This window comes from Condylura cristata, unplaced genomic scaffold (genome assembly GCF_000260355.1).
Source record: "Condylura cristata isolate star-nosed mole 26May11 unplaced genomic scaffold, ConCri1.0 scaffold00031, whole genome shotgun sequence".
NCBI lineage: Eukaryota > Metazoa > Chordata > Mammalia > Eulipotyphla > Talpidae > Condylura > Condylura cristata.
In genome coordinates, this window is record NW_004567132.1 from 3041529 (window position 1) to 3065734 (window position 24206).

A 24206-nucleotide genomic window follows, 5' to 3' on the forward strand; every position below is an offset into this window, starting at 1 on the left:
TTTAGCAAACAGCCAGTCCTAGGTGTGAACTGTTTTGTCAATAAAGCTTCAAGTCATTAGAACTGTCTGGGTTTTTTTGTTTCTGAGTCATTAATGCTTTTATAATCACAGAATGCACCTGCATTCTTCCTGGGGCAGATTTTAACTTGCTCTGGTATGTTTTCCTGATAAAAATGCCATCTAAAAGGCAAAGAAGCCCTATCAATAGAAATAGTTTAAATGCCAGGCATATATCAATCAAAATCATATAGTTACCACAATGTCAAGGCTTGTAACCTTGCCAAAATGAGCTATTTCCGCTTCCTTCTTTCTCTTTCATTCCTTTAAAATCATTTTGAATATGAGTTAGAAAGGACAACTGTTAGTTTTAACAGCTCAGAAAACGGAGGCCCAGAGAGCTTACATGATTTAATACAGTCGTTTATAGAAAGACCCAAATGGGAATCTGTCTCCTGCTTAGTTTCATTAATACAATTTGCTGCTAAGGACTACTTTCTGAGATCCTCCTGGGCATTCAAGCATGAAAGCAATTATAAAGGACAAAATCCTATTAATTAGAAATCCAGGGAAATATCTATGCATTATAAATGGATTTATATTAAAGAACCTGACTAATAGAGGAGAAAAGCATCTTTAAAACAATTACTTTATTATATATGTTACAGGTGTGTGTCATCATAAATTACTATCTTTTATCTACTACTTCAAGCTCACCACTGAAAATATAATTCTATTTATCAAAAAATACATCTTTGGGTCCTCCCTGGTGGCACACCAGTTAAAGTACATCACTGAGAAGCTAATGCCACTTCAGCATGAGTTCAATGCCTGCCCTGGAGTTGATCCACATGGCGCGGCAGACTTCTCCTGACCCACCCGCTGTTCCCTTCAGCATTGTACTTCAATCATCTGCCTGTTCTGCTCCCTGCTCTGTCTCTGGTGAATCCTCTCATTGCCCCTCCACTTCTGGCCTGTACCCCTGTTCTGTATGCATAAATAAATAAGTCTTTAAAAAATAATTTAAAAAAATCCAGCACATATTACTTGATTCTATCCAAATTGTGTCACATATTTTGACAGCAAAAATAGAGAATGAAAAATACTCAACACTATCAGCTTCTTGGTAGGAAGAACATCAGCTTGGAGTTTGCTACCAATGTGAAATCTCTGGTCTGACCCCAATCTACTGAATCAGGAACCATGAGTAATATATGTGTTCATTAAGATTAAGAAACACTGGTTTAGTGCACATAGCATTGAGGAGATTCCCCAAAATATAGATAAGTGAATCCCAAACTTCAGTCCTCTTAGCCGATTTTATAAAAACAGCAAGACTGATTTATTTAGGTGCCACCTCTTCATTTTTTCTTCATTAGTCTTTTCAGGAAAATATGCATTAATAAGGCACAAAATGATGTAAAAATAAACTATTATATTATTTTAAAAATGCATTAATACATATATGTAGGTGGAAAGTGGATAAAAAAATGCTATACTATTTATGAACTACTTCAGTAGAAGCCTATTTTCAATTAGTATAGTCTTAGAATTGTTTGTTGTTCTCTACTCTGCTACCTTGCTCTGTTTTTATCTCCCTCCCATTTTTATTTCTGCATCTCTTTCCTCTTACTTTCTCTTTCTTTTTTAAAAAGATTTATTTATTTGTGCATACAGAACTGGGGTAAAGGCCAGAGGTGCAGGAGTGGTAAGATAATTTTCCAATAGATTCATGATACTTTTTTTGTAATGTATAATTTTATCTACTCCTGATTTGGAGAGTATAACCAGACTTCCAATGATTTTTTAAAATCTTGCTATTAGAATCCTAACACAGTTTGTAGCTGGGATTTTATAATGACAACCAGACAGCCCAAGTCCTTTTCCTAATTGAATGATATTCTGATAGCCTATTTGGGGTATTAACAATCTGTCATAGCTTTGTTTATTGAAAACTATCGCTCTGGCATACTTACACAATCCAATCTTAGTTTTAAATTGAAAAATCAATGAGAAGACTTTTTTAGTTACTTTAAGAGTTGAATCTAATTTATAATGGTTTTGCTATATAACATTTTTTTGAATGAGCTATCATCTAACAATCATATCTGATTTTTCAGAACCATTATTAGCTACATAAATTGCACCACAATTAAATTTCCTTCTGTTATTTACCTTCTTTTTTATTACTAGATTTTTTTTTTTCAATCACTAAAGAAAGGAGGCCATACAATAAAAGTTCAGCAAAAGGCCTGCAAGGTACTAGCTTGTGTGGGAGGCCTTTTTCCCTTTGGCTGCCTCCCTAGATTAGGGTTCTTCTGATAAGCCAGGTCGTGAACTATTTTTTTAAAAGGGCCAAAAGTTTTTACTGGGAGTTTAATTAATCATGAATGACTGGAATTTTGTGCCTTGTTTGTGAGTAGAGTTTTATTCCAGGATACCTCTGAAGTATGCAGGATTTGGGGGAGTTAGTGGTGGTTCCAGATAACTTATTATTATTATTTTTTATATTTAAGGAGTAAGTTTATTAGAAAGAGACCAGAGAGGAAAGGACACTTGCGTAGGCGTAAGCAGGGAGGAAGAGCTGCCCAGATAAGTTATTTTTTAAATCCAGTTTATGCTGGCCTAACTAAAAAGTTAATTTTTTTAGGTTTATTTATTTATGCATACAGAACTGGGGAACAGGCCAGAGATGCAGGGGTAGTGAGAGGATTCACCAGAGACAGAGTCGGGAGCAGAACAGGACAACTGATGACCTACACTGCTGAGGGGAGCATTGGGCAAGTCAGGAGAAGTCTGCCATGCCATGTGGGTCACCTCTGGGGCGGGGATTGAACTCATGCTGAAGTGGCTTTAGCTTTTCAGTGCTGTGCTTTAACCCACTGCACCACCAGAGAGGGCCACTAGAAAGTTAATTTTGTTAAAACTTTGAATTGCTCATTATAGACTTCAAAGGTAGATCAACATGGAGTCCAGGTAACTCTAGAAAGAGTAGCTAGTGAAGAAGTGACCAGGATGCTGCAAGACAATGGAACTTCAGAGGTTTTACCTTCACTTTTTTTATCAGTTTTGTTGACCATCTTTATATCTCCATCTAATAATAAAATTCTTTGTTGATTCAATTGTATAGTAGCTGTACAAGATTCCCCATTATCTTGTGATACATAAATGCATGAATGTTTAGAAAGCACTTTTCCAGTGTAATGAGACAGCTATCTCTGAGTAACTTTAGAGTAATCATCAGCTGTCACCATTTTGATTTAGGCACATGCTACTTTCCCACCAGATATAATGATACAATTCACGTGTATGTTTGTGTATGTGGGTATGTAAGGACATGAACAGGGGTGGCTGTGTGCATGTGTATTCATGTGTGAGGGGAATAAACAGTCTAGACAAGAAAGAGGATATTTGACCTGCGGAGTAGGTCTTTAAGATGTTGTTTAACAATTTCTTTTGGAATGCTGTTTTCTTTTTTTAATGAGCTATCTTCTGTTATCACAATCTACTCAGGAAAGAACACGGATATGTCCTTTTCTTCATGTAAGATGAAAAATCAATTTACACAACAATATCTCGTTAGACCTCAAATTACAAAAAGTACTGATTAGAAAAAATGTTTATTGGTGAGTTTTACAAAGTTCAATGATTTCAGCTACTTAATATGCTCACATATTTTAGGATAATGACTAAAGTCACACTAGTTCTCTAAAAAGCCTCTTCAACAACCGTTTGAAAAATTCAGCAGAAGGTTCTGATAAACAGACTAATACTGTCCTTCAGTTTTGGTATATTAAAAATGTTGGGATATTTAAATTTTTTAGTGAATATAAGAATGTCAAGGACAATTTATTGGCATACCCCTTATGTGAATGTATACATGAAAGAAGGACTTTGTTACACAATAGACCTGGCCTCCAGTATGGGCTCTGAATATGACCTCATGTTGCCATGTGGGTTGTGTTTGATACCTCTACTCATGGGAAAATAGAATTAATCTCCTTGTATCACACACAGCTGTTTAGAGTGCAAAACTTATTTTATCACAGTCCCTGGAGCTTCTTGAGACTTAACTGTATGTGCAAAGGTAGTTCCAATTCCTGTCATGATTCTCACTTTAACTGGGAACACAGAACACTATACATAAAGCTTTTATGGTAGTTTCTAAGTAACTCACACTTCCTATTTTACTTGCACTTCAATTCTCAGGGGGTCCTCAGTCAGCTGGGTTCTTTCTTCTTGGGCTCCTAGGATCCCTGAATTTCCTTCTTATTTCCCTAGCATTTTAGTTCTTCCTAGTTTGGGTCCAGATCAGAGTTTCTTTAAAGTCACTCCCACCCAATGAAATGACTTTCCTGGATTGTATTCTTGAACACAGTGGATTTATAAAGGAAAACTCTGACCTCACTCCAAAAAGTATCCAAGATAGATTGTTTTGAATCCTTCTTCATTCCTTACTCTTATTCATAGAGCTTCAATAAATTCCTTGTGCTTCTTCTCAATATCAGAGAGCTCACATATTTTCTAGACATAGGACATCTCATTTCCAATATCGTAAGTATTAACATGTCCCCAACTCAACTGTATTTTCACCATTAGATTTCTGAGGAAGAATATATATATTTTTAATAGTTTACCATAATTTATGTAGTTTTCATAGGAAAGTACATGATTTCAAGAGTGCAGTTTCACACTTCAACATGAACACATGCTCTACTCAACACCAAAGCCCCAGTGTTGCCCACTGTCACCTTGTTCCTTCTGTCCTGTCTCCTCCCCTATATTCTGGTAACCGCAAGGAGGAATATATTTGATACAGAGTGCATTAACTGATTAAATGACTTTCCAGAAAGTAAAAAAAATTCTGATATTTTGTAGTACTAGTCTTACTCTAGGAATAACAGCAATGGTTATTAAATGGTTATTAAAAATCAACAATCCAGGACATATAGAACAAATTTTTAGATCTGTCACTGCTTAAACTTAAAATGGGAAGAAGGTATCTAAGACCTCCATTATTAATGAAATGGAATAGCTTCTTTCAATACCATTCAAGGACCACATTGAAATTTGATAAAACATATAGTTGGGGAGAATACTTTAAACCCTGATAGTACTCAATACTCTTTTTCAAGAATAATTTTAGAACCCAGAGTAAGCTCTAAGCCTGACTTCTTGAATAATTAAAAAGATTCATTTATTCAAACACACATGCAATCTACTAAGTACCTATTTAATAATAAGTAAAACAGACAATTTGGGGAGATATTTAGGCAGAGCTAGCGGGAACACATTAATATTTTGCCGGGGAGTTACTGAGGATGAAACCAGTGATATGAGCTTTCTGTGCATGGATGCAGCCACACATATGCTTTCTGATTTGGTTCTCCTCTACTGCTCCTCCTCCTTCCTGCTCCCAGCAGCATACTACTTCACTGCTTCTGGAAACCACTAGGCAGAAGGAACATGGTTGTAATGTGGATTCTCATTCATTCTCCTTGGCAAATTGGAAACTGGTATCGTCCACTGATTTACTTCTACTTTTGACAGTTTGTCATGTTCTTTTCGTGATGTCCCATGGTTTACTTTACTGAACTGTTATTTTCTTTAATTGTTGTGTGCTATCTTATAGGTCAATGAGGCCACATTCTGTAGACAATGACTACTCCTTTATTCTGATTCTTTCAGTGTCATGTCAATGCAACAGAAAGTGGTTCTCAAACTTGACTGAATTTATTGAACACAAACTGAACAGCTTTCTGGTATCTTTGATCAATTTCACTTGTGATAATACGTAATTATCCTATACTAGTATAGTTGTACCCTTATTTTAGAATTTGATTTAGACGAAGTCTAAAGTTAGTCTATTTAGTGCACATTTACATGAGATAAGTTAATTATCTTTTCTTCCTTTTAATCTGTGATCCTAAGAAACTGATAGCAAATAAGCTCCTTGTGCTATTGAGAATATCATGGCACTCAGCCCTGCTTTTATGTCATTTCTTCACTTCATCTTTATTACAAGTCATTTATATTCAAACTACAAGCCTGCAATTGTGACAAATTGCTTGTGATGATAGCTGTTTTCTTCTGCCAGTACTTCCATGAAGTTTACTTGATGGGTTTTATTTCTGAGTGTGTAGTTTGCAGTTACCTCTTAGAGAAAGAAGCATAGTAATGAATTTCAAATGTGCATAAATTACTTATTTGTACATTGATGCAAAATCAAACACATTTGGGCCAAGGTTTGCTTACTCTTTGACTTCAAAGAATAAAGTTGTGCCAGTAATTCAATAAGTGCAAAGGCAATCCTTACAAACAGGGCAGCTTGTTTTTGCAGAATATGACTTGGGGCTTTCTGATGTAGAAAGATATGAGGTAGTGCACATTCCTGAAGTTACCCAGGCTTGCAATTCTACTCTAATCTGCTTCTTTTTGCCTCTATAGGGTGAGAAAAATTCATTCCACAGATTGTGCTAGCTAGTTTTTTTTTAAAGATTTATTTATTTATTCATACAGAACTGGGGTACAGGCCAGAGATGCGGAGGGTGAGAGGATTCACCACACACAGAGCGGGGAGCAGAACAGGCAGATCGACAAGTACACTGCTGAGGGGAGCAGCGGGCGGGTCAGGAGAGGTCTGCCACGCCATGTGGTCACCTCCGGGGCAGGCGGGAATCGAACTCATGAGGAAGTGGCTTTAGTTTCTCAGTGCAGTGCTTTAACCCGCTGCGCCACCAGGGAGGGCCAGTGTGCTAGCTAGTTTTAACAAGAATTCTCATGTCTCTGATGGATGTAAATCTTTGATCAGGCTTAAATTGAGCATAAGGTAACTTAGGTGAAAATATTTTTTAATATCTAATGATATTCAGAGGCTAAATAAAATGAAATGTCAGCGGTGCATATGGTACTGGTAGGCACTCCTCTCACTTTGGAATTGAAAAATGCTTCAAGGCCAAACTCAGAGCCAACCTCTGCTTTCATGACTATATGATCTGAACCTCCAAACAACTTTGCCTCTCCTCACAAATTTATTCTATAAGAATACAGGGGATACCTACAGAAGATGGGGGTGTCAATCGTTACCATGACCGAAACATAACTTAGGGCTTAACTTCTGACAATTTTAGGACAGTTAGAATATCTTCATATAACTTTATAGAGAGATGCAAGATCTTGTTTTCTTGTTAGAGGCTGCCTTTTCCCCTAGACCATACATTTCATGCTTTTGGTTCAGGGATATAGTCTCATGACCTTGGGACTCAGAACCATTCATGTTTAGGGCTTGGAGTATTGATGATGACAATAATAAGAATCAAGAAAATAAAACAGAAAAGTCATTTTATACTGGAAGACAGTGCACATTTTTGATGTAAGGTAAGGTAAGGTATGTAAGGTAAAGTATATGGTCCTGTCACTGATTTTTGTAGTCTAAGGCAGCTTTCTGATATTAAGGCTAAATTAGGACATTGAAAAAAAAAGTAAATTAGGACATTGTTTCTCAAATCTGAGCAGCATTTAAAATTATGGAGTATAAAAACACAGATGTTGGGCTCCATCTCCAGAATGTTTTATTTAGTAATCATAATAGTGGGCAGGAATTTACATTTCTACGTTACTGGAAGATACTGCTGTTTAGTTCGGGGGCCACCTTGGTCATCACTGAATCAGGTGCATTACATCAGAAGTGTAACACATGGGCTTCTTTCACCCTCCCAAGGAATAGTTGTTATTCCTTTCTTATGAAGGAATTTTAAAGCCTTTGTCTGTACCTAAATGAACTGCCAATGTGTACAGTTTATAAATATATGTTAAATATTAGTCTTACATAAATTAGAAATTCTATGACTATAGTATTAGGAAAATGAATTTTGAAATATTTGTTAAATTTTTCAGGGAAAAATCAATTACTCTACTACACTGCTTTAGCTTATTTTAAGATATATATATTTCTGCATACAGAACTGGGGTACAGGCCAGAGATGCAGAGGTGGTAAGAGGAGTCACCAGAGATAGAGTGGGGAACAGAACAGGCTGACTGATGAAGTACACAGCTGAAGGGAGCAGTGGGCGGGTCAGGAGAGGTCACCTCCAGGGCTGGTGGTCAAACTCCTGCTGAAGTGACTTTAGCTTCTTAGTGCTGTGCTTTAACCCTCTGCGCCACCAGGGAGGGTCCTGTCTTAGCTTACTTTACAGGTAATGAAGTTTTCCTAAAACTCAACTCCTGTCTACTTATAAGGGTTTGGAGAAATTTCAGACACTGAAGGGTAATTAACTACTGGAAATAATGAAATGAAAGTAGGCTAAATACCTTTTTTGCTTTCTGCTTGAAGTATTTCTTTTCTCTTATGCCATAGTTTACTCAATTGTTATCTTCCTTTGGTAAGATATATATTTTCTGAGATCAAAGCTTGTCACTAAATTGTGTAACTAGAACAAAAAATAGGCATTATTTGCTCACAAAAATCATTGAAGCAACCAGAGACCCTAATAACTTTCGAGAAGATCATCAAAAAGGTAGTGCTTGAAAGTTGTTTGGTAATGACAGTGCCAGGTATGCTGAGCCACTTGATTACACTATAATTTATAAATCCTCTTTGGATATGAGATTATTTAAGTTTTAAGTGAAAGAAATCAAAGAAAGACATCCCTTGCATCTGAGAAGGACATGTTAGTTCAAGTTTTTCTTTCTAAGAGTAGATGTATAGATAATAACTCCTTTCCTTTTCAAAATATTATTTTGGTTGTTGTTGTGTTTATAAAGAAATGTACAGAAGATAAAAGACTGTCCCCAGGAGTAGAGCTTTTAACCCTGAGGTTAATTTGTTCCTTTTGGTTTTATAAGAGGTGCTATTTTCTTTTTCTTTTGAGCTTTTTAGTTACTCCTGTGCCACAGGTAACACTGACAAAATAAAGTGCTTGAAAATACAAGTGAAATTTTAAAAAATAAAAATTTTGGCAAACAAATGTATAGGTGAAACATAGTACTTAATTTGAATATTTGATAACATTTTCCCCAACAGGAATTGAAAAGATGAGCTACCTGTGGTATGATCTACATCTAAGTATGTAGGCACTCGTATTTAAGTATTCTATGCCTGCAAGATACAGAACGTGCTCACTGTTATGGAACCAGCTCATTGACAAACTTACAAGTGGGAACCTGACAATTGCAAAGAAAGGCTCGGTCCAGATACTTAAAAATCAATGCAGTTCAGTTTTTGAAATTTCAAAACAAATTGAAAAACAACAACAGTTTTTCTGGACAAAAATCTGTAAAATAATCTTAATTTAGAAAAAAAGCTTCTAATGTTGGGACTTCCTCACTCCTGGCTGGGAAGTGCAGGCTTGGATAAGAAAGGTGTGCTAGGGTGACCAGCCATCCATTTGTTCAGGAACTGAGACATTTTTCAGGGATGTGGACTTTCACATGAGGGTAGTCTCAGGTGGACAAGCTGGTTACCCTTTTCTCAGTTATCCCTTATATAAACAAGGTAGGTCAAAAGAGCTGCATTAGGCATCTATTTTGGGTTCATAATTTCTATGAAATATTGGTTCAAATATTCCTATGTTTAACTTTTTAAAAAAATCATCAAAGCTAACAGCTGCCCTAAAATAAGCCAACTACTGACTTTTTCTTACTGGTTAGTTCCTAAATAACTTTTTTTCCAATAAGAATGGGCTTTCAGAAAGTCAACTATAATAAAGAAAAATCTTTCTCAACTTGCACTAATGATTTCTAACCCTAGCTCCTTTGAGGAATATTACACACAGCTTACGTAATAAAGGTGTAGAAAAATAAAATGAGTCATCAAGGATTATAATATAGTCCCCATTTATCCAGCTTCCTTTTGGAACAGATAAATTATTTGTTTTCTTTGAATAGATGCTATGACACGGAGAAAAAATTTCTAAAACTTTGTACATGACTCCAGGTACATTACACTGAAATGATTTTCATGTGATTTCAGAGCTGCCAGGAGGGCACAGGTCACTTGAAATTGTTAGTGCAAATGTCTTCCTAAGCCTCTCCTTCAGCTAGCAAGATTTAGCTGAAGAAACCCTCTTGAATTATATGGATGCTGCACTTTAAGCCTCTTGTTTTTGCACAAAATTGAAAAACTTTGGACAAATCCATGAGAAGTAGAAGATCATGCATTACTAAATATTAAAACACAGAAAGCTAGTTAAATACATATTTATAAAGTAGAATACAGTACAGGTATCTAATGGTATTTAAATTAGTAGGGACCATCTGCAGTTGGTAACAGTGCATTGAAAAGCACAATTGAATTTAATACTGCAGTACAGTGCAGATTTCAGTCATTACATAAAAATGCCCTTTGCTTTAGGTTACGTAATAATAAATTGTACCTGTTGAAAAATATATGTGGAAAAAAGAAATAATTTTAATACAAATATGACTCATCTGTAGGCATTCATTTATTCCAATCCAGAGACCATGGTAAATGTGTTTGGATTGCTGGGCATAAAAGGGAGTGGAGATCTTTATTAAAACAGAAGGCTCCTCAAACTCCACAATGATGTCAGTAATATAGGTCCTTGGAGCACATTATTGTTTTAAGCAGAGGTCCCCACACTTTCACATTGGTTATAAAACATTATTTTGTGCTGCTGGCCTGGAATGAGAATGTCATACATCTGCAGACAATTAGAAGAAGCTGGGCTGCATGTTTGATTAGCTCAATAATAACGGGCACAAGTGTGACTCGAGGTATCTTAGTCAGATTCCCCAGACAGATTATCCTGTCATTATCATATGAAATAAGCCCCCTTTTATCAACAATTAAGTAAATCCACATTTATAAGCACTTTGCAAAATTGTGAGGTGGGAAGAAATCCAACTTAAGCCTGAAGTCATCCAAAAAACTTTTAACCCTACTTTCAGTGATACAGACCCCCAACTCCAAGTTTTAGAAATTGGTTGAATTTGTAGAACATATGTAGAACGACTCAAGTTGAAAGTACACAACCAATAAGAATAAGTATGCATTTAGCATCTATTGTAAGCAAGGTATTGAATAGCTTTAACATTTAACTAAAAAAAATTCCCCAAGAAATATTGTAAATATTTTGATATTTGCAAAATAACATACTTTGTAAAACAGCCTAAATATTTTTTGAAAATTAAATGGGATTTCATTTTTATTATTCACATTTTATTACACAGCTTTTTCTGTGGCCAGTGCATGCTGTAAAGCCTAACTATGTTTTATTCTAACATTTCATGCATTCTAGGCTTCTTTCTTCTATTTGACCACAACTGTCAATGATGGACTATAAAATATTTTGAGAAATGATACATTCATTTATATATTTTTTTATCCTAAGTACACTAGATATGCAGTGGAAGTGTGAAGAATAACTCAATGTAGAAAAGTAGATAATTTGAAAAATTTCAGCAAAGTCTTTAGTTTCACAAAAATTAATACCAAATTTTCCAATCTAATTATATATTTAAGTAACCCAATGAAACTTGTGTCTTCAAGTCAAGGTTTTTTTTTTATCAATAGCCATTCACACACACACACACACACACACACACACATGTGAAATACCCTCATGAGGTTATCTCCTTGACATAATCCTCAAATTAAACATCAGAATATCAAGCAGATGCTGAAGCATTCATCATCAATATTGGAATTCTGACTCATGACAGTAACATAAAACAGATGCTAATACAATGCTCCCTCTGAAAAGTGACACCATCACAGCATGAGTTCGCTCTTGATGTGGGGTACTTAAATTTTGAACACAAAATATAAAATAATAAAAGCCAGAACATGATAGATTTCAGTACTTCATTTATAAGTCTACTATCTTTACAGAGAAGATAAAACTCAATAGTGGAGCATAGGGGCAATTATCCAGAGGACCAGAAGATGCTTTTTTTTGTTTGTTTTACTTAATGGAACAGTTAGCTGTTGTCTATTGAACCCCTCAGTGCTGAGGGAGTAAGAAGCTCTCTTCCTCGCTCATGAGCTGGTAAAAGTTAAAAATTCCTGCGCCCTTTCCACTAGCGAAACAATGTGTATCAGGCACTTGTGGCATAAGATGGGATCTACCCAGTCAACCCTGGCAGTGAAAAAGGAGTCTGGTAACAATCTCTACCCCAAGAAGATCTGAAAGAATTTGCTAAATAGGAAAAGAGAAACAAAATCCCTTAGCACAGAACAGTTATCTAATATCTTACCTGTCTTCAAAGCTCAAGATTACTGCTTTGTTAGCATGAGTCTATAGCTGTTTCTAGAATACACAGCAATGTGTACTCTTTGTGAAAATAAGCAGAAAAACCTAGGCAGGGAATAACACAGTGCATGTGATACAAGTGAAATGTGCACAAATGAGAATTTTTAAAGAGAGGGAAATGTCAGTAAGTGCTACTTCTTCAAAGGTAACAATAAGATGCCCCTTTCTTTATTCTTCAAAGAGGCAAATAAATCAGTGGCAAATTCAATAAGAAGAAAACTAGAAACCAAAGGGCAATATGTATAGAGTAGCTTACCACTGCCATTTCAAAATCCTAATGAATAACTCAATGACTACTTCTGATAGTTGGGGTTCTGGCTCTGCTTGCGGGGTTTGAAGGCTGACTGCATGTACCACCCACATGCTGCTGGGTTCTCAAACTTGGCAGTACACTGGAATGACGTGAGGAGTTTTAAAAAAGTACTGATGCCTGGAACACCCTCCTAGAGATCGTTTTTTTTATTGGGCTGGGGTGTGACTTAGACATCTAAAACTTTCAGGTCTCCCAAATGACTAAAGATGGGCAGTTCATGTTGAGAACCACTGATGAACTCTCTGAGCCAGTTTCCTGATTTGTAAAATGATGACTACAATGGCAGCAACTACCTCTTAAAGATTACTGTCATGATTAAGTGTGATAATCCAGGCACAGCACTTAGCACACATCTGGTGTGGGGGAAGCATCTTCACCACGAAATGCACTTGGGCAAAAACTTTCTGATTAGCATAATAAGTCGTGCTTACCTTGGCACACATTTTGCTCACTCTGCTCATAGCCTGCTGCACACTGGATCCGGTGCGAAGGGTTGGAAGGAATACGCTGAGGGTCAGCTGGGTTCCTCCTGATGACAAAGTTATTTCGGCCAGTCTGCACTTCAGGGCCTGCAACTGCAGCGGCACTGGCGACAAAACCGCCCCCAGGCATCACGCCACTGGCTGCCATGCCACTGGCTGCTGCACCCCCAGGGGTTGCACCTGAGGTTGCGGCTGCATTTGCTGCTGCACCCACAGTTTCGGCTGCTGTTGTTTCTTGCTGAGGTTGTTCATTATTGACAATAATCTGGGCAGTTTTAGGAAGGCAGAGGTATCCTCCGTAGTGGTTGACGCATTTCATCCCACCTTTGCAAGCGTCTGGGACAATGTCACATTCATCAATATCTATAGTCAGTAATAAAACAAGTCAGGAGTCTTTTAGAGGGAAAGCTAGAGAAATAAATATATGTGCAGGCCTTTTTGGTGCAATACAAACAGGGCAGGTAGGGTGACACATGAGGTGGAGACAGAGAGCTGCGTTCAGATGGGAAATCTTTGAAACCGGCTTACCTTTGCACTGCTGTCTTACAGGGTCCCACTCATAACCATCTGTGCATTGCTGTGGAGAAAACATCAAAGATGAGGCTAGGAGAGAGTGAACTGGTACAGCTATTCCTTAATAAGTCACTCTAAAATCTTCATTTTTAGCAATCTTTCCTAGCTGATGGTAATTTTAACATTCCCTGTTTTTTTCTTTTTCTTTTTAAGACACACCTGTCCATTGGACCAGCTTCCTCAACTTTCCTAATGCACTTAGTACAGTTGCCCATCACTAATTTCTTAGAATTCTTACCTCTCTGTCTTGACATTAATCTTCAATCTCTGATTACGCTTTTTTTGCTTGTTTTAATTGCTTTATCCACATTGTAAATTATATCCAAAAATCAATCGAGTCTTTCTTTCTGTTTTTGGCCTTTGACCCTTCCCTTTCTTTTTAATTCCTTTTATAACATTTCAGCACCTAACCTCCCTATTATTCTCTCATAAGCCCATGCCTCCCGCTACACCCTGGCCTGCCTCCTTACTTCAGCTCATCTTGCATTTACTCACTGAACAAATCTGTTGAGTACTTTCTCATACCAGGCACCACCCTAGTCCCGGGGCATGCAAAATCAAGACCTTGTTCCTATCCTCAAGCAGCTCACAGACTAGGAGACTGAGCCAGATACACAAGATGGAGCAAGATGTCAGGTGCCATGACACAAGTGAGAATGTGGAAGAAGTGACAATCTTTGCCTGGGCCTGTGGGGTGGGCATGGCAGGGTGTAAGGGAAGGTTTTGGGGGGTAGGCCACTCAAGAACTGGGTTTTACAGGATGAGCAGGATTTTTCCATGGAGATATAAAAAATCTAGGATGAGGGGGCCATGTGTGCAAAAGTGTAAAACTGTTAAAGAGGGAAGGAGTTGCAAGTAGTCCCGGGTGGGTATGGGTGAGGTAGAAAGTTAAACAGGGCCCAAACTGGGAAGCTTATTTATGATACAGGTGGGAATTGAATTCTACCTTGAAGGTTGGTGAATCTTAAGTTTCATTTTGTGCAAGAATCACCCAGAATTCTTCTCAAATGCAAACTCCAGAGTCTGCCCAAATGATCTGATTAGGGATCTGGGCTTGGGATCTGGAATTAGAATTCATAATAAGCATCCAGGCAATTTTGATTCAGGGTACTTTTGAGAAATACTTCTGTAAGTGATGAAGTCCCTGAAAATCTTTTAAGTTGAGGAAAACATCCTCAGTTAGAGGTTTGAGGAAGATGCTTCAGGAAAGATTGAGCAAAACTAAAGTAAACCAACAAATAAACTTTGAAATTCTTTTAATAGAACAGAGAGTTGCTTACACACACAACAGATGCTTGGCAAGTCTGAGAGGTCAGTTAAGATATTTTACTAGTATCTGAAGTTAACAGGGTACAAACTAATCTCACTTTATCTCCCGAGCTAATTCTTGATAGTTTCTCCAACAGTGTCCAATGTACCACCACCCTTCTCAAGACCCAAGATTACAACTTGAACATTAATCTTTTCCAAATATTTCCTTCAAGCTCTGTTGACTTTGTGTCCATTTCTAATTTTAAGCACTTTGGTATTTAGCCTTCTAGACTTCATGATTAGACGGAGTCCTTAGATTGTCTCCATTTCTCTGCAAGGAATACACTGCCTCACTGACAATCTTCTTTACTGTCGTGGTTATGTTGCTTCTTCAATTCCCACCTGTATCAATCTCTAATACTAAATTAGAACTCACAGTGTCCTGTAGACTTCTAATCTAGTATTATTATTTCTATGTTCTTTACACTATCCAGCTCCAGTCTGACCTTGTTACTTCCTGGACTTGACTTCATTGTGTTCACATCTTTGATTACACCACTTTCTCTGATTGAGTACCTCTTCCATTTTCCTAGATTTATCTAAATTCATCATCATTTCCCTTAAGAATGAGCAGAGTCCTGCCTCCTCCGTTATGCTGGTATTGATATTTGTTACCTCCTTGCTTTTCTATTTATTTAGCAAGTTGTTTAATCTGTATAATAATATTATTTGTACTTGCTTAGGAGCTTTGTAGTTTCCAATAGCATTTTTCCCAAGGTGAATTCCCTGAGGTTAAAGTCTGAATTTTCTTAGTAAACAAATAAGCTCTTTTGATAATAGTTAGAATTGTTTATGCATACAGAAAATACTTGACACGAAAATAGCTGAATTAAACCTATCTGTAACATGACAGTGGAATATAAGACTATCTTGTGGATATGAGATCATTCTTCTGAAAGTATCTTTCAAGTCAGGCAAATGGATAGCTCACTACAACAATCTATTTGCTAAAGAAAGAAAACTTGTCATTTGTGTTAGATATTTAGTTCTAGTATATTTAATCTACTATACTGAATTTAGCTTTATGAATTGCTGATTGTATAGCCTTAAACAAATCAGTTATTCTGATCTTCAGTTCTACCATCACTACAGAGAAGATGGTACCACGTATGTCATATTTTGCTGTGAGAATAAAAGAATTTCACAGTGGAATACTCAAAAAAGACAAGTTACATCTTGTCTTTAAACCATGAATTATAAACCTAGACTCTACAGAAAATAGACCTAGTCTTAGAATGAAATCTATTATAAAAATAGTAAATCCTCGTTAGTGTGCTTAAAACTATAGTGTTTATTATACAGGGATTTTTTTTTTCTGTAAAAGATGAATAATAAAGGAGATATCAAGATAGGCACCTAGAAGAGCAATAAAATCTTTTATTATATGTAATATAAAAGCGGGTAGCTAATTTAGTCCCGGCTTCCTAAGATGTAGTAAGTTTAGCTTGAATAACAAAACATTTTAATTTGAAGATAAACAGCACATGCATTCATTTTTCTTGCTTTATTTATCTTCAACAGAGGAAGCAACTACGTTTACCATTAAGTTAACAAAATATTTATATTAAATGTTACTTGATTTATAGTGGATCTGAACAACAACAAGAACACTTGCCAGATGAAGACAAATTATTCCGGGGATAATATGATACCAAAAAGTGAGATAGTATTTATTAACAGTGATTGACATTAGCTCACATTTAAGAGTTTTATTTTTTTTTAAACATTCTTTTGAATAGGATTACTTAATTTCAAATTTGGAGCACACAGAAAATATGTTTTTCATATTCTGATCCAGGATAAATGTCGTTTGCCTCACAGCATTGATTAAAGACTGGGAAACACCACAGAGGTGCAAAGAAACCCATCAGAATTGAGGTCAGTACTGTTCTCTGTTCTCACCAATCTATTCCTTACAGTAGAGGATGAGGTTGTCAAGGTGATACTTTGAATATTTTATAAGACATTGGTTATTTCCATGCAATTAACTAATTAAACAAATATTTGGAAATATCAGATATACTGATTAAAATGTGCAAAACTGAATTTCACACACTGCATTTAAAAGCCACTTAGAATATACTTCATGCTGATAACATGGAAATCTATCCTAAAGTTGTGTATTTGAGCTATCGATTACACTATAAGTAAATGTATAGCCTTTATAGATTCTTTATAAAGACTACTTATGTTAGCACATAAGACATGCACAAGCGAGGTGATGTGCTTTTGTGGTGTTTAACATTCTTATCTGACTTGAGCCTTTCTTCACAAGTTTTGATTTCATATGCATATGTATAGGAATCTACACTTTCCAATTCCCAATACCCATTAATTTACTGGATGTGTTATTTATTTAGTTTTGTTTTGTTTTGTTTTAAAAGGGCTCCCTTTTAAAAACCTTGATCAAAGTATTACATTTTAGTCTCCATACAATTGGAGATCTAACTGAACCTTTGAAAGAATCACAGGCAATCTACAATTAATCTGAAATGTGATACATGCTAAATCCGCCACAGACTATAGTCCACATACACTGGCAGGAGAGGTTAAAGTCTCCCTGGTGTCACAAAATCCCACGGAAGCATATTAACTCAAATTCCAGCACCCCTTACCGTGTATGTGATGGTTTCTTCAGTATCCTGTGACTTTACCAGTGCCAGAGTCAGCATTGTTAGGAAAATGGCTCTTAACATTGTGAACCTCAAAGAAAACATAGGACAAATGGAAACTTAGGATCTGCTGGGGGTTTCCAGGGGAGGCAGGGATACAAATCCTTAGTTATGGCAGGGAGGCTGAGACTCCACCAGACCCAATTCTCTTTTATTTTCTCACCTCCCATTCTGCTCAGCGTCTCCCTTGGCTAGGAGGCTCCAAAGACTATAAGACTATAATGTGGCTGCAGAATGGTGTTTCTTCACCACTCAGTTGCACTGAGTGTAAGTACAATGGTCACTGAGCAGACACTTCATACTGCACCTCCAAAGCAGGCTCCAGAAAAGGGCAGCAGGACAAGGATCAAGGGTAACTAATTTCAAGAGAGATGACACTTATGTTCCTTTTTGTAAGGGTGTAGGTAAGGTGGGCAGCACCTTTCATATTCCCCTGAATATTAAGTTTTCCCCTATAAGTTTACTTTCATTTAGTCAAGGTCGTTGCATTGCTCAGCAGAAACCCCTTAGAACCAATATGAATTACCTTGGCTCAAACTCTGCCCACCCCCAAACAAAACACCCAAAACAGAAACTCGGGAAGCAATTACCTCCAGTTGTAGTAGAATACCTGTTCCTCACCGCTCTTTCTCACCTCCCCCAGTACAAACTCTGAAAGTGGCATTTCCACGCTTTTTCCTGTGCACAGCTTTGTTTTAAAATTCCAGGTTGTGTGAAGAAGCAGCCCAAAGTGTTCGATTCCCCTATCAATCCCTCTCTCCCCAACACGTTATCTCAGGATCCTGGCTGCCTATGGCCAGAATCCGGAAACTGCACGGTAATCCTAAATATTATTTAGGGGAGAAGGGCTAGCCAAGGACCCCCCAGGAAGGTGAACCCCTCTTTCTTAACCATAAACGAACAGCCGGCAGTCCCTTGAAGCAGCTCAGCGCTCCAGTTTCTAACCAGCTCCTGTGGAATCCAGGTGCGGCTCAATTCTCTCACATTGCTACCGAGAAGCATTCTACACTTCGTTTTTGGCAAAAATCTTTTCGGCTGCTGTTGGCTTGCACACACATGCCATCCCAGCAGATGTCACCTGGTATCACACACGCTGACAGATCGCATTCCGAGACCGCACACCTTCACTCCCTCGCTGCTCGAGATCCTGCACAGTCCCGGGAGTCCCGGGGAGTTCTTGGGTACAACCCTCAGGTCACCCCACTTACACCCCGGAGCGCTGCCCGGGAGCCACTGGGAGAGCTGGTGCAACCCCCGCGTTTGCGGTTCCTACCTGCGCGGTGGCGCTGCAGCCACTGGCCCCGGCAGGGAAACGAGAGCGCAGGGGAGGGCAGCCCGGTGGGTCTGAACTGGCGAGGTCTGGCAGCAGCCGCGGCGGCTAGAGCGGGAGGGGGAGGGGAGGGGGAGGGAGAGGAGGGCGAGGGGGAGAAGGAGAGGGAGGAGGAGGGGGGAGGGAGGAGGAGGAGGGAAAGGGAGGGAAAAAAGGAGGCGGAAGGGGGGCGGAGGGGAGAGCCGAGGGAGGCGCAATGGGCTGAGCCCAGCGCCTCAAGCCCTTGGCGGGAGAGCAAGTTGCAGTGTTAGGTCTGGGGCCCTCCCACAAGGGTTCTCTTGGTGCCCCCTCCAGCGCTCTCCTACTGGCTTCTGATTCCCCGGATCCTTTGGAATCCAAGGCCAAAGACGGCACGTTAGGCGATGTCCGGCTTGCTGAGCCTTGGTGATGCTCCAGCCTCTGGGCCAATTTCTCTTGACCCACAGAGCCGAAAAGATCTCTCCTAAGGAATTTCTGAGGGTCCTGAGAAATTGCTTAAGTCCCCCCTCCCCCTCCCCCTCCCCCTTTAAATTAAGTAAATTAAGCGGTTCTTCTGCTTTTTTTTTTTTTTTTAAATCTGGAGGCTTTTTGGGGGTGGGGAGCTGGAGTGGAAGGAGAGGAGGAGTCTGCATACAAAAAATGTAGTGAAAAAAACGTTCATTCAACTATGTACAACCTACTATGTGCCAGGTGTTGGGGACAGGCAAAGTCAAATTCACACTAGCGAACTTGAGGTTAAGTTTGTTCAGTCCTTCTCCTTTTCTCCTCTACTCATTCTTTCTTTCTCCCTCTCTCTCTCACTCTCCCTCTCTCTCTCTCTCTTCTCTCTCCTCTCCTGTTCACTTGCTAGGATTCCCAGTTCTTCCTTTCAAAGTTGGGGCATTTCACTCTCACCTTTTATACTCAAGTGGAATTTCAGGAATCTGGGAAGAGAAAAATTTTCTTTCAGTCATACACACAGATTGTTAACTATCTGTAAGGGCTCCAACTCTCTTAGATTAATAGTTTGCTTCCAAGGAAGTCATATCTTCTAAGAAACAAACTTCCAAATACAGTTTCATGAATGAGACAATGTGCAAATTGAAGGTGTTAAGGACTTTGACCCAGAGTGGGAAGCAAGGAGCTGCAACTTTCTCTTCCCTGTGGACCAAAGCCCTGGGTGGTGAGTTGACAGAAAGAGACTGTCAGGTCACAAAGCCTCTTTCCTTGTCTATGGCGCATGCAGTGGATTACCCAGAACTTGACAGTTTGGTAGCAAACTGATATTGGACAAAATCAGAGGAGCTTCATGACCCTGCACTTTCCTTGAATATATATGAAGTTTTTGCTAATGAATAGTTTTGGAGATTTTCGCTACCAAAAAATTTAAACTAATTTGCTTTGTCAGCTATTATTGAGCTCCAAACTTTAAAAAAAGGCATTTTTACTTTTTATAGGAAAAAGATATGTCCAGACATACCCTCTTTTTCTTTTTGAACTCATTATACCTCAGCCTTTCTCTCCAGAAACTTTCTATATCAGCCTAGAAATCTTCTCATGTTTCCAACTGCTGACTTGTTATCTTCATCTGGATACTTGTGCAGTTATGGGAATGAACGTTTCCCCAAATTGAGGGGGTAGTGTGAATACAAAGAACAAAGAAGGCATGCCCATTAATTACAGAAAATGTTTATTAAGAGCAACTTACATGCAGGCATCCTCAGCTAGCGGACAGGATTTCCAGTTGAGGCAGGGGTCACATCACCCACCAGACAGAGGTCCCCTGCTTAGTGCATGTGACCATTCTTGTGAAAGACTGATGATGCCAGTTGTCTGGAGAGGGGGGTGGTATGTCATACTCATTGTTGTGCTACTAAGATTAACAGAATTGTGTGTGATCCTGAGTACAGGTTAACACATGTGAAAGGAACAGTGGGGACATTGGCTGTCTTCCCAGGATAGGGTAGTTACTGCTCATGGGCCTACTGTGGTGTCCATACGCCACAGTCACTTTGTTTTTCCTGCAACACCTAAGGGATATTTTAAGTTAAATGTGTCTGTTCATTCTCACTTTTTCTCTCAACCTACTTCATTCAACTGCTTCCAACTGCATTCACCATCTTAATAGTAATATCATCACTGTACTTGCTCAAGTCCAAGATCATAGAGTTGTCATTTTTTCTTTTACACCCAGCATTCTTTTATTTGGCAATCCCTTTTACTTCATTTTCAAAATATATTCAGAGTCAGACTACTTCTCATCACTTCTTTTGGTTTAAGCCGCTGCAATTTTCCATCTGGACTATTGCAGTGTTTTCCTAATTGGTCTTTCTCTGTACAGTACAGCCTTCTTTCTCTATAGCCTCTTCTTAGAAGACATTTATGTAAATGGAATCCTAGAGTATGCTCACTTTCCTGTCTGTTTTCTTTCACTCAGCCAGCTTTTGAAATGCATCTTTGTTAGGAGTAATATAAGTTCATTTATTTTTATTGCTGAATTGTACTCCCTTGTATGGATATACCTTGATTTGTTTATCAGTTCATCTGTCATGGATCACAAGCTAGAAGGAAAAAGATAAATACCGGATGGTGTCACTTATAAATGTCATATAGCGAAACCAAACAAAGAGTCAGACAGACAAATTTAAAAACCAGCTAACTTTCAGAGGGGAAGGGAGAGGGGGAGGAATAAGAAAGGAGGCTGGGGGTTGGGAGAGAGCACAAAGGGTTATGGTAGAAGGCTCCAGGTGCTTTGATGGTGGGAATTATATGGTGACTACTCCCGAGTGGGGAAATCCTGTACTGTCAAACACAAGCCAAGATGTAAAACAGTGGTACTTCAATAGCAATTAAAAATAAGTAAATAATGACTTGTTTATAAGTAAAGTTGCAAAGGGCATTAATGTAGAGATCATTGTGTGGATGTGTTTTCCTTTCCTTTAGGTAAATACTCAGTAGTGAAACCACTGAGTTATATTGTAGGGGTATATTTCATTTAATAAGAAAATCGCAAGTTGTTTCCCAAAGTTACTGTGTGATTTTCCATTCCTACCAGTATTATGTGAGATTCCATTCGCTCCATCCTTGCCAATACCAACACCTGGTATTGTCAGTCATTTACAATGCTAGCCACTGTGGACAATGTGTAAGTGGTATCTCATTGTGGTTTTATTTTATATTTCTTTGCTGTCTTGCGACTTGAGTATTTTTGTATAGTTGAAAGAGCTTTTTTTTTTTAAGGTTTATTTATTTATTCATATAGAACTGGGGTACTGACCAGAGATGCGGAGGTGCGGAGGGTGAGAGGATTCACCAGGAACAGAGTGGGGAGCAGAACAGGCAGATCAACGAAGTACACTGCTGAAGAGAGCAGCGGGCTGGTCAGGAGAGGTCTGCCTCGCCATGTGGATCTCCTCCAGAGCAGGCGGGAATTGAACTCATGCGGAAGTGGCTTAAGCTTCTTAGTGCTGCGCCACCAGGGAGGGCCCTAAAGAGCTTTTTTTTAAGGTAGTCTTCCTGCAAGTCCTTTGTCAGTTCTACATGGATATGTAAATGTTTTATCCCAGTATTTCTCTTGCCTTTTCATGTATTAACACTGTCTTTGTTTTTATCCCTTATATCCCTGTCCTTTCCCCTCTCGCTCAAACTAGAAAACCTCTCTTGGTTTAATATAACCTGCTAGTTTTTATAATGATTTTGCCTTGTTGGACTGACTACTATGTGAATGTAAAATATTTGCCTTTGTCATTCTGACTTGCTTTACTACATACGATTCCATCTAACTCCTTCCATTTTTCTATAAATGGTAACATTTCATATTTCCTGTGAGTGAATGGAACTCCATTGTGTGAATATATTACCTTTTCTTGTTCTAATCTCTGTTAGTAGGCATACAGGTTGTTTCTTTGTCCAGCTATTGTAAATGTTTTAGGGCATGTAATTTTTTGACTTGACACTTTCATGTTCTTCTGATAGATACGAATTTTTGGGTGATATAGCATTTCCATTCTTAGTTTCTTAAAGTAACTACAGGTTGCTTTCCAAAATGGTTGCATCATCATTTACATTCCCACTAACATTTAATGAGGCAGATCTTTTTTCTCTGTGATCTCTCCAGCACTTGTTGTTGGAAGTCTTTAGTATGTGCCAGTCTCACAGATGTAAGATGACAATATGGTTTTTGATCTACATCTACCTCATTGAAAGTGATGACGAACATTTCCCCCTGTATCTGCTGGCTCTCTGGCTATCCTCTTTGGTGAACTGTCCATTGAAATTGCTGCCCATTTATTAACTGGGTTGTTTCTAAAATTGTATAAATTTAAAAAATATTTGTTGCAAATTAACCCCATATCAGTTGTGTGACATGTACATATTCTCTCTCATTCAGTGGGATGCCCTTTCAATTTACTTTCTTTTGTTTTGTAAAAGATTTTTAATTTGAAGAACCCAACTGTTTGGTTTTACTTTTATTTCCCTTGCCTTTGTGGCTGAGTCTCAAAAAAACACCTTTATTGTTGATGTCGTGATAAGTATTGCCAATGATTTCTTCTATATATTTTGTTGTTGTACATCTTATAATTAAACCCTCCATCCATTTTGAATTTACTTTTGTATATGGAGTGAGAGAATCATCGTGGTATATGATTCTTTCTGAAGTGAATGGTGAATGGAATTTATTTTCCTTTTCTGACCTATTCTTACTATTCTTAAATCTGATTCGTGGTTTGACATACACCATATATATCCAGCCCATATCCTAAGTCTATTCTAATAGATGCACATACATGCATGCACATATATACCTGTACATACATATACCATTAAAAACATGTATACAGAAGATAATGTATATTTATTAAGTTGATTGCTAACATGAATACTAACCCATGGCCTATGTTTTTAAAAGGGTATCAGTGATATACATGGAAGTTGGATTGCAGCTTTGACAAATTTGCATTTCTGTGACATTAATTTGCCTCAAGTATGTCATTGATGAGTTCTTGTTTTAGTGAGTGCCAATGTACTCTTCAGAATATATTTGGTGAAGCTCTCTTTCTGAATGCCAAACAGACACAAAAGTTTCAGTCATCTGGAGCTTGTAAATTGTTTTGAAATTTTTGAAATTTTATTGATGGCTTGACTTCAGCATAGAACAGAAAATACCTTGGATGAATAAAAAGGAAATCAATATGAAATGATTGGAACCAGTAATTAGAATTTACTTGGAAAGATAAAATGTATGATGTAAACCCATTGCCTTGCAAAAAAGAATGCTTACTAACAAGTTATCAGGC

At 38.0% G+C, this 24206-nt stretch overlaps 1 protein-coding gene across 2 annotated transcripts in view; it reads right to left on the reverse strand.

Annotated features, from left to right (window-relative positions):
• Positions 1 to 19000, reverse strand: part of EFEMP1 (EGF containing fibulin-like extracellular matrix protein 1) — a 56589-nt gene extending 37589 nt beyond the window's left edge. Inside the window, exons 1-4 of one of the 2 annotated variants that reach the window (XM_012731434.1) lie at positions 18895 to 19000; positions 17565 to 17652; positions 13594 to 13642; positions 13015 to 13428 (exon numbers count right to left, since the gene is read on the reverse strand). In XM_012731434.1, coding sequence (XP_012586888.1) covers positions 13015 to 13428; positions 13594 to 13642; positions 17565 to 17645 — 544 coding nt within the window. In that variant the 5' untranslated portion in view covers positions 17646 to 17652; positions 18895 to 19000. Of the gene's footprint in view, positions 1 to 13014; positions 13429 to 13593; positions 13643 to 17564; positions 17653 to 18699; positions 18758 to 18894 lie in introns of those variants that run through there. The other variant, XM_004691415.2, reaches the window with a different exon arrangement.
• Between the last annotated feature and the right edge of the window lie 5206 nt (positions 19001 to 24206).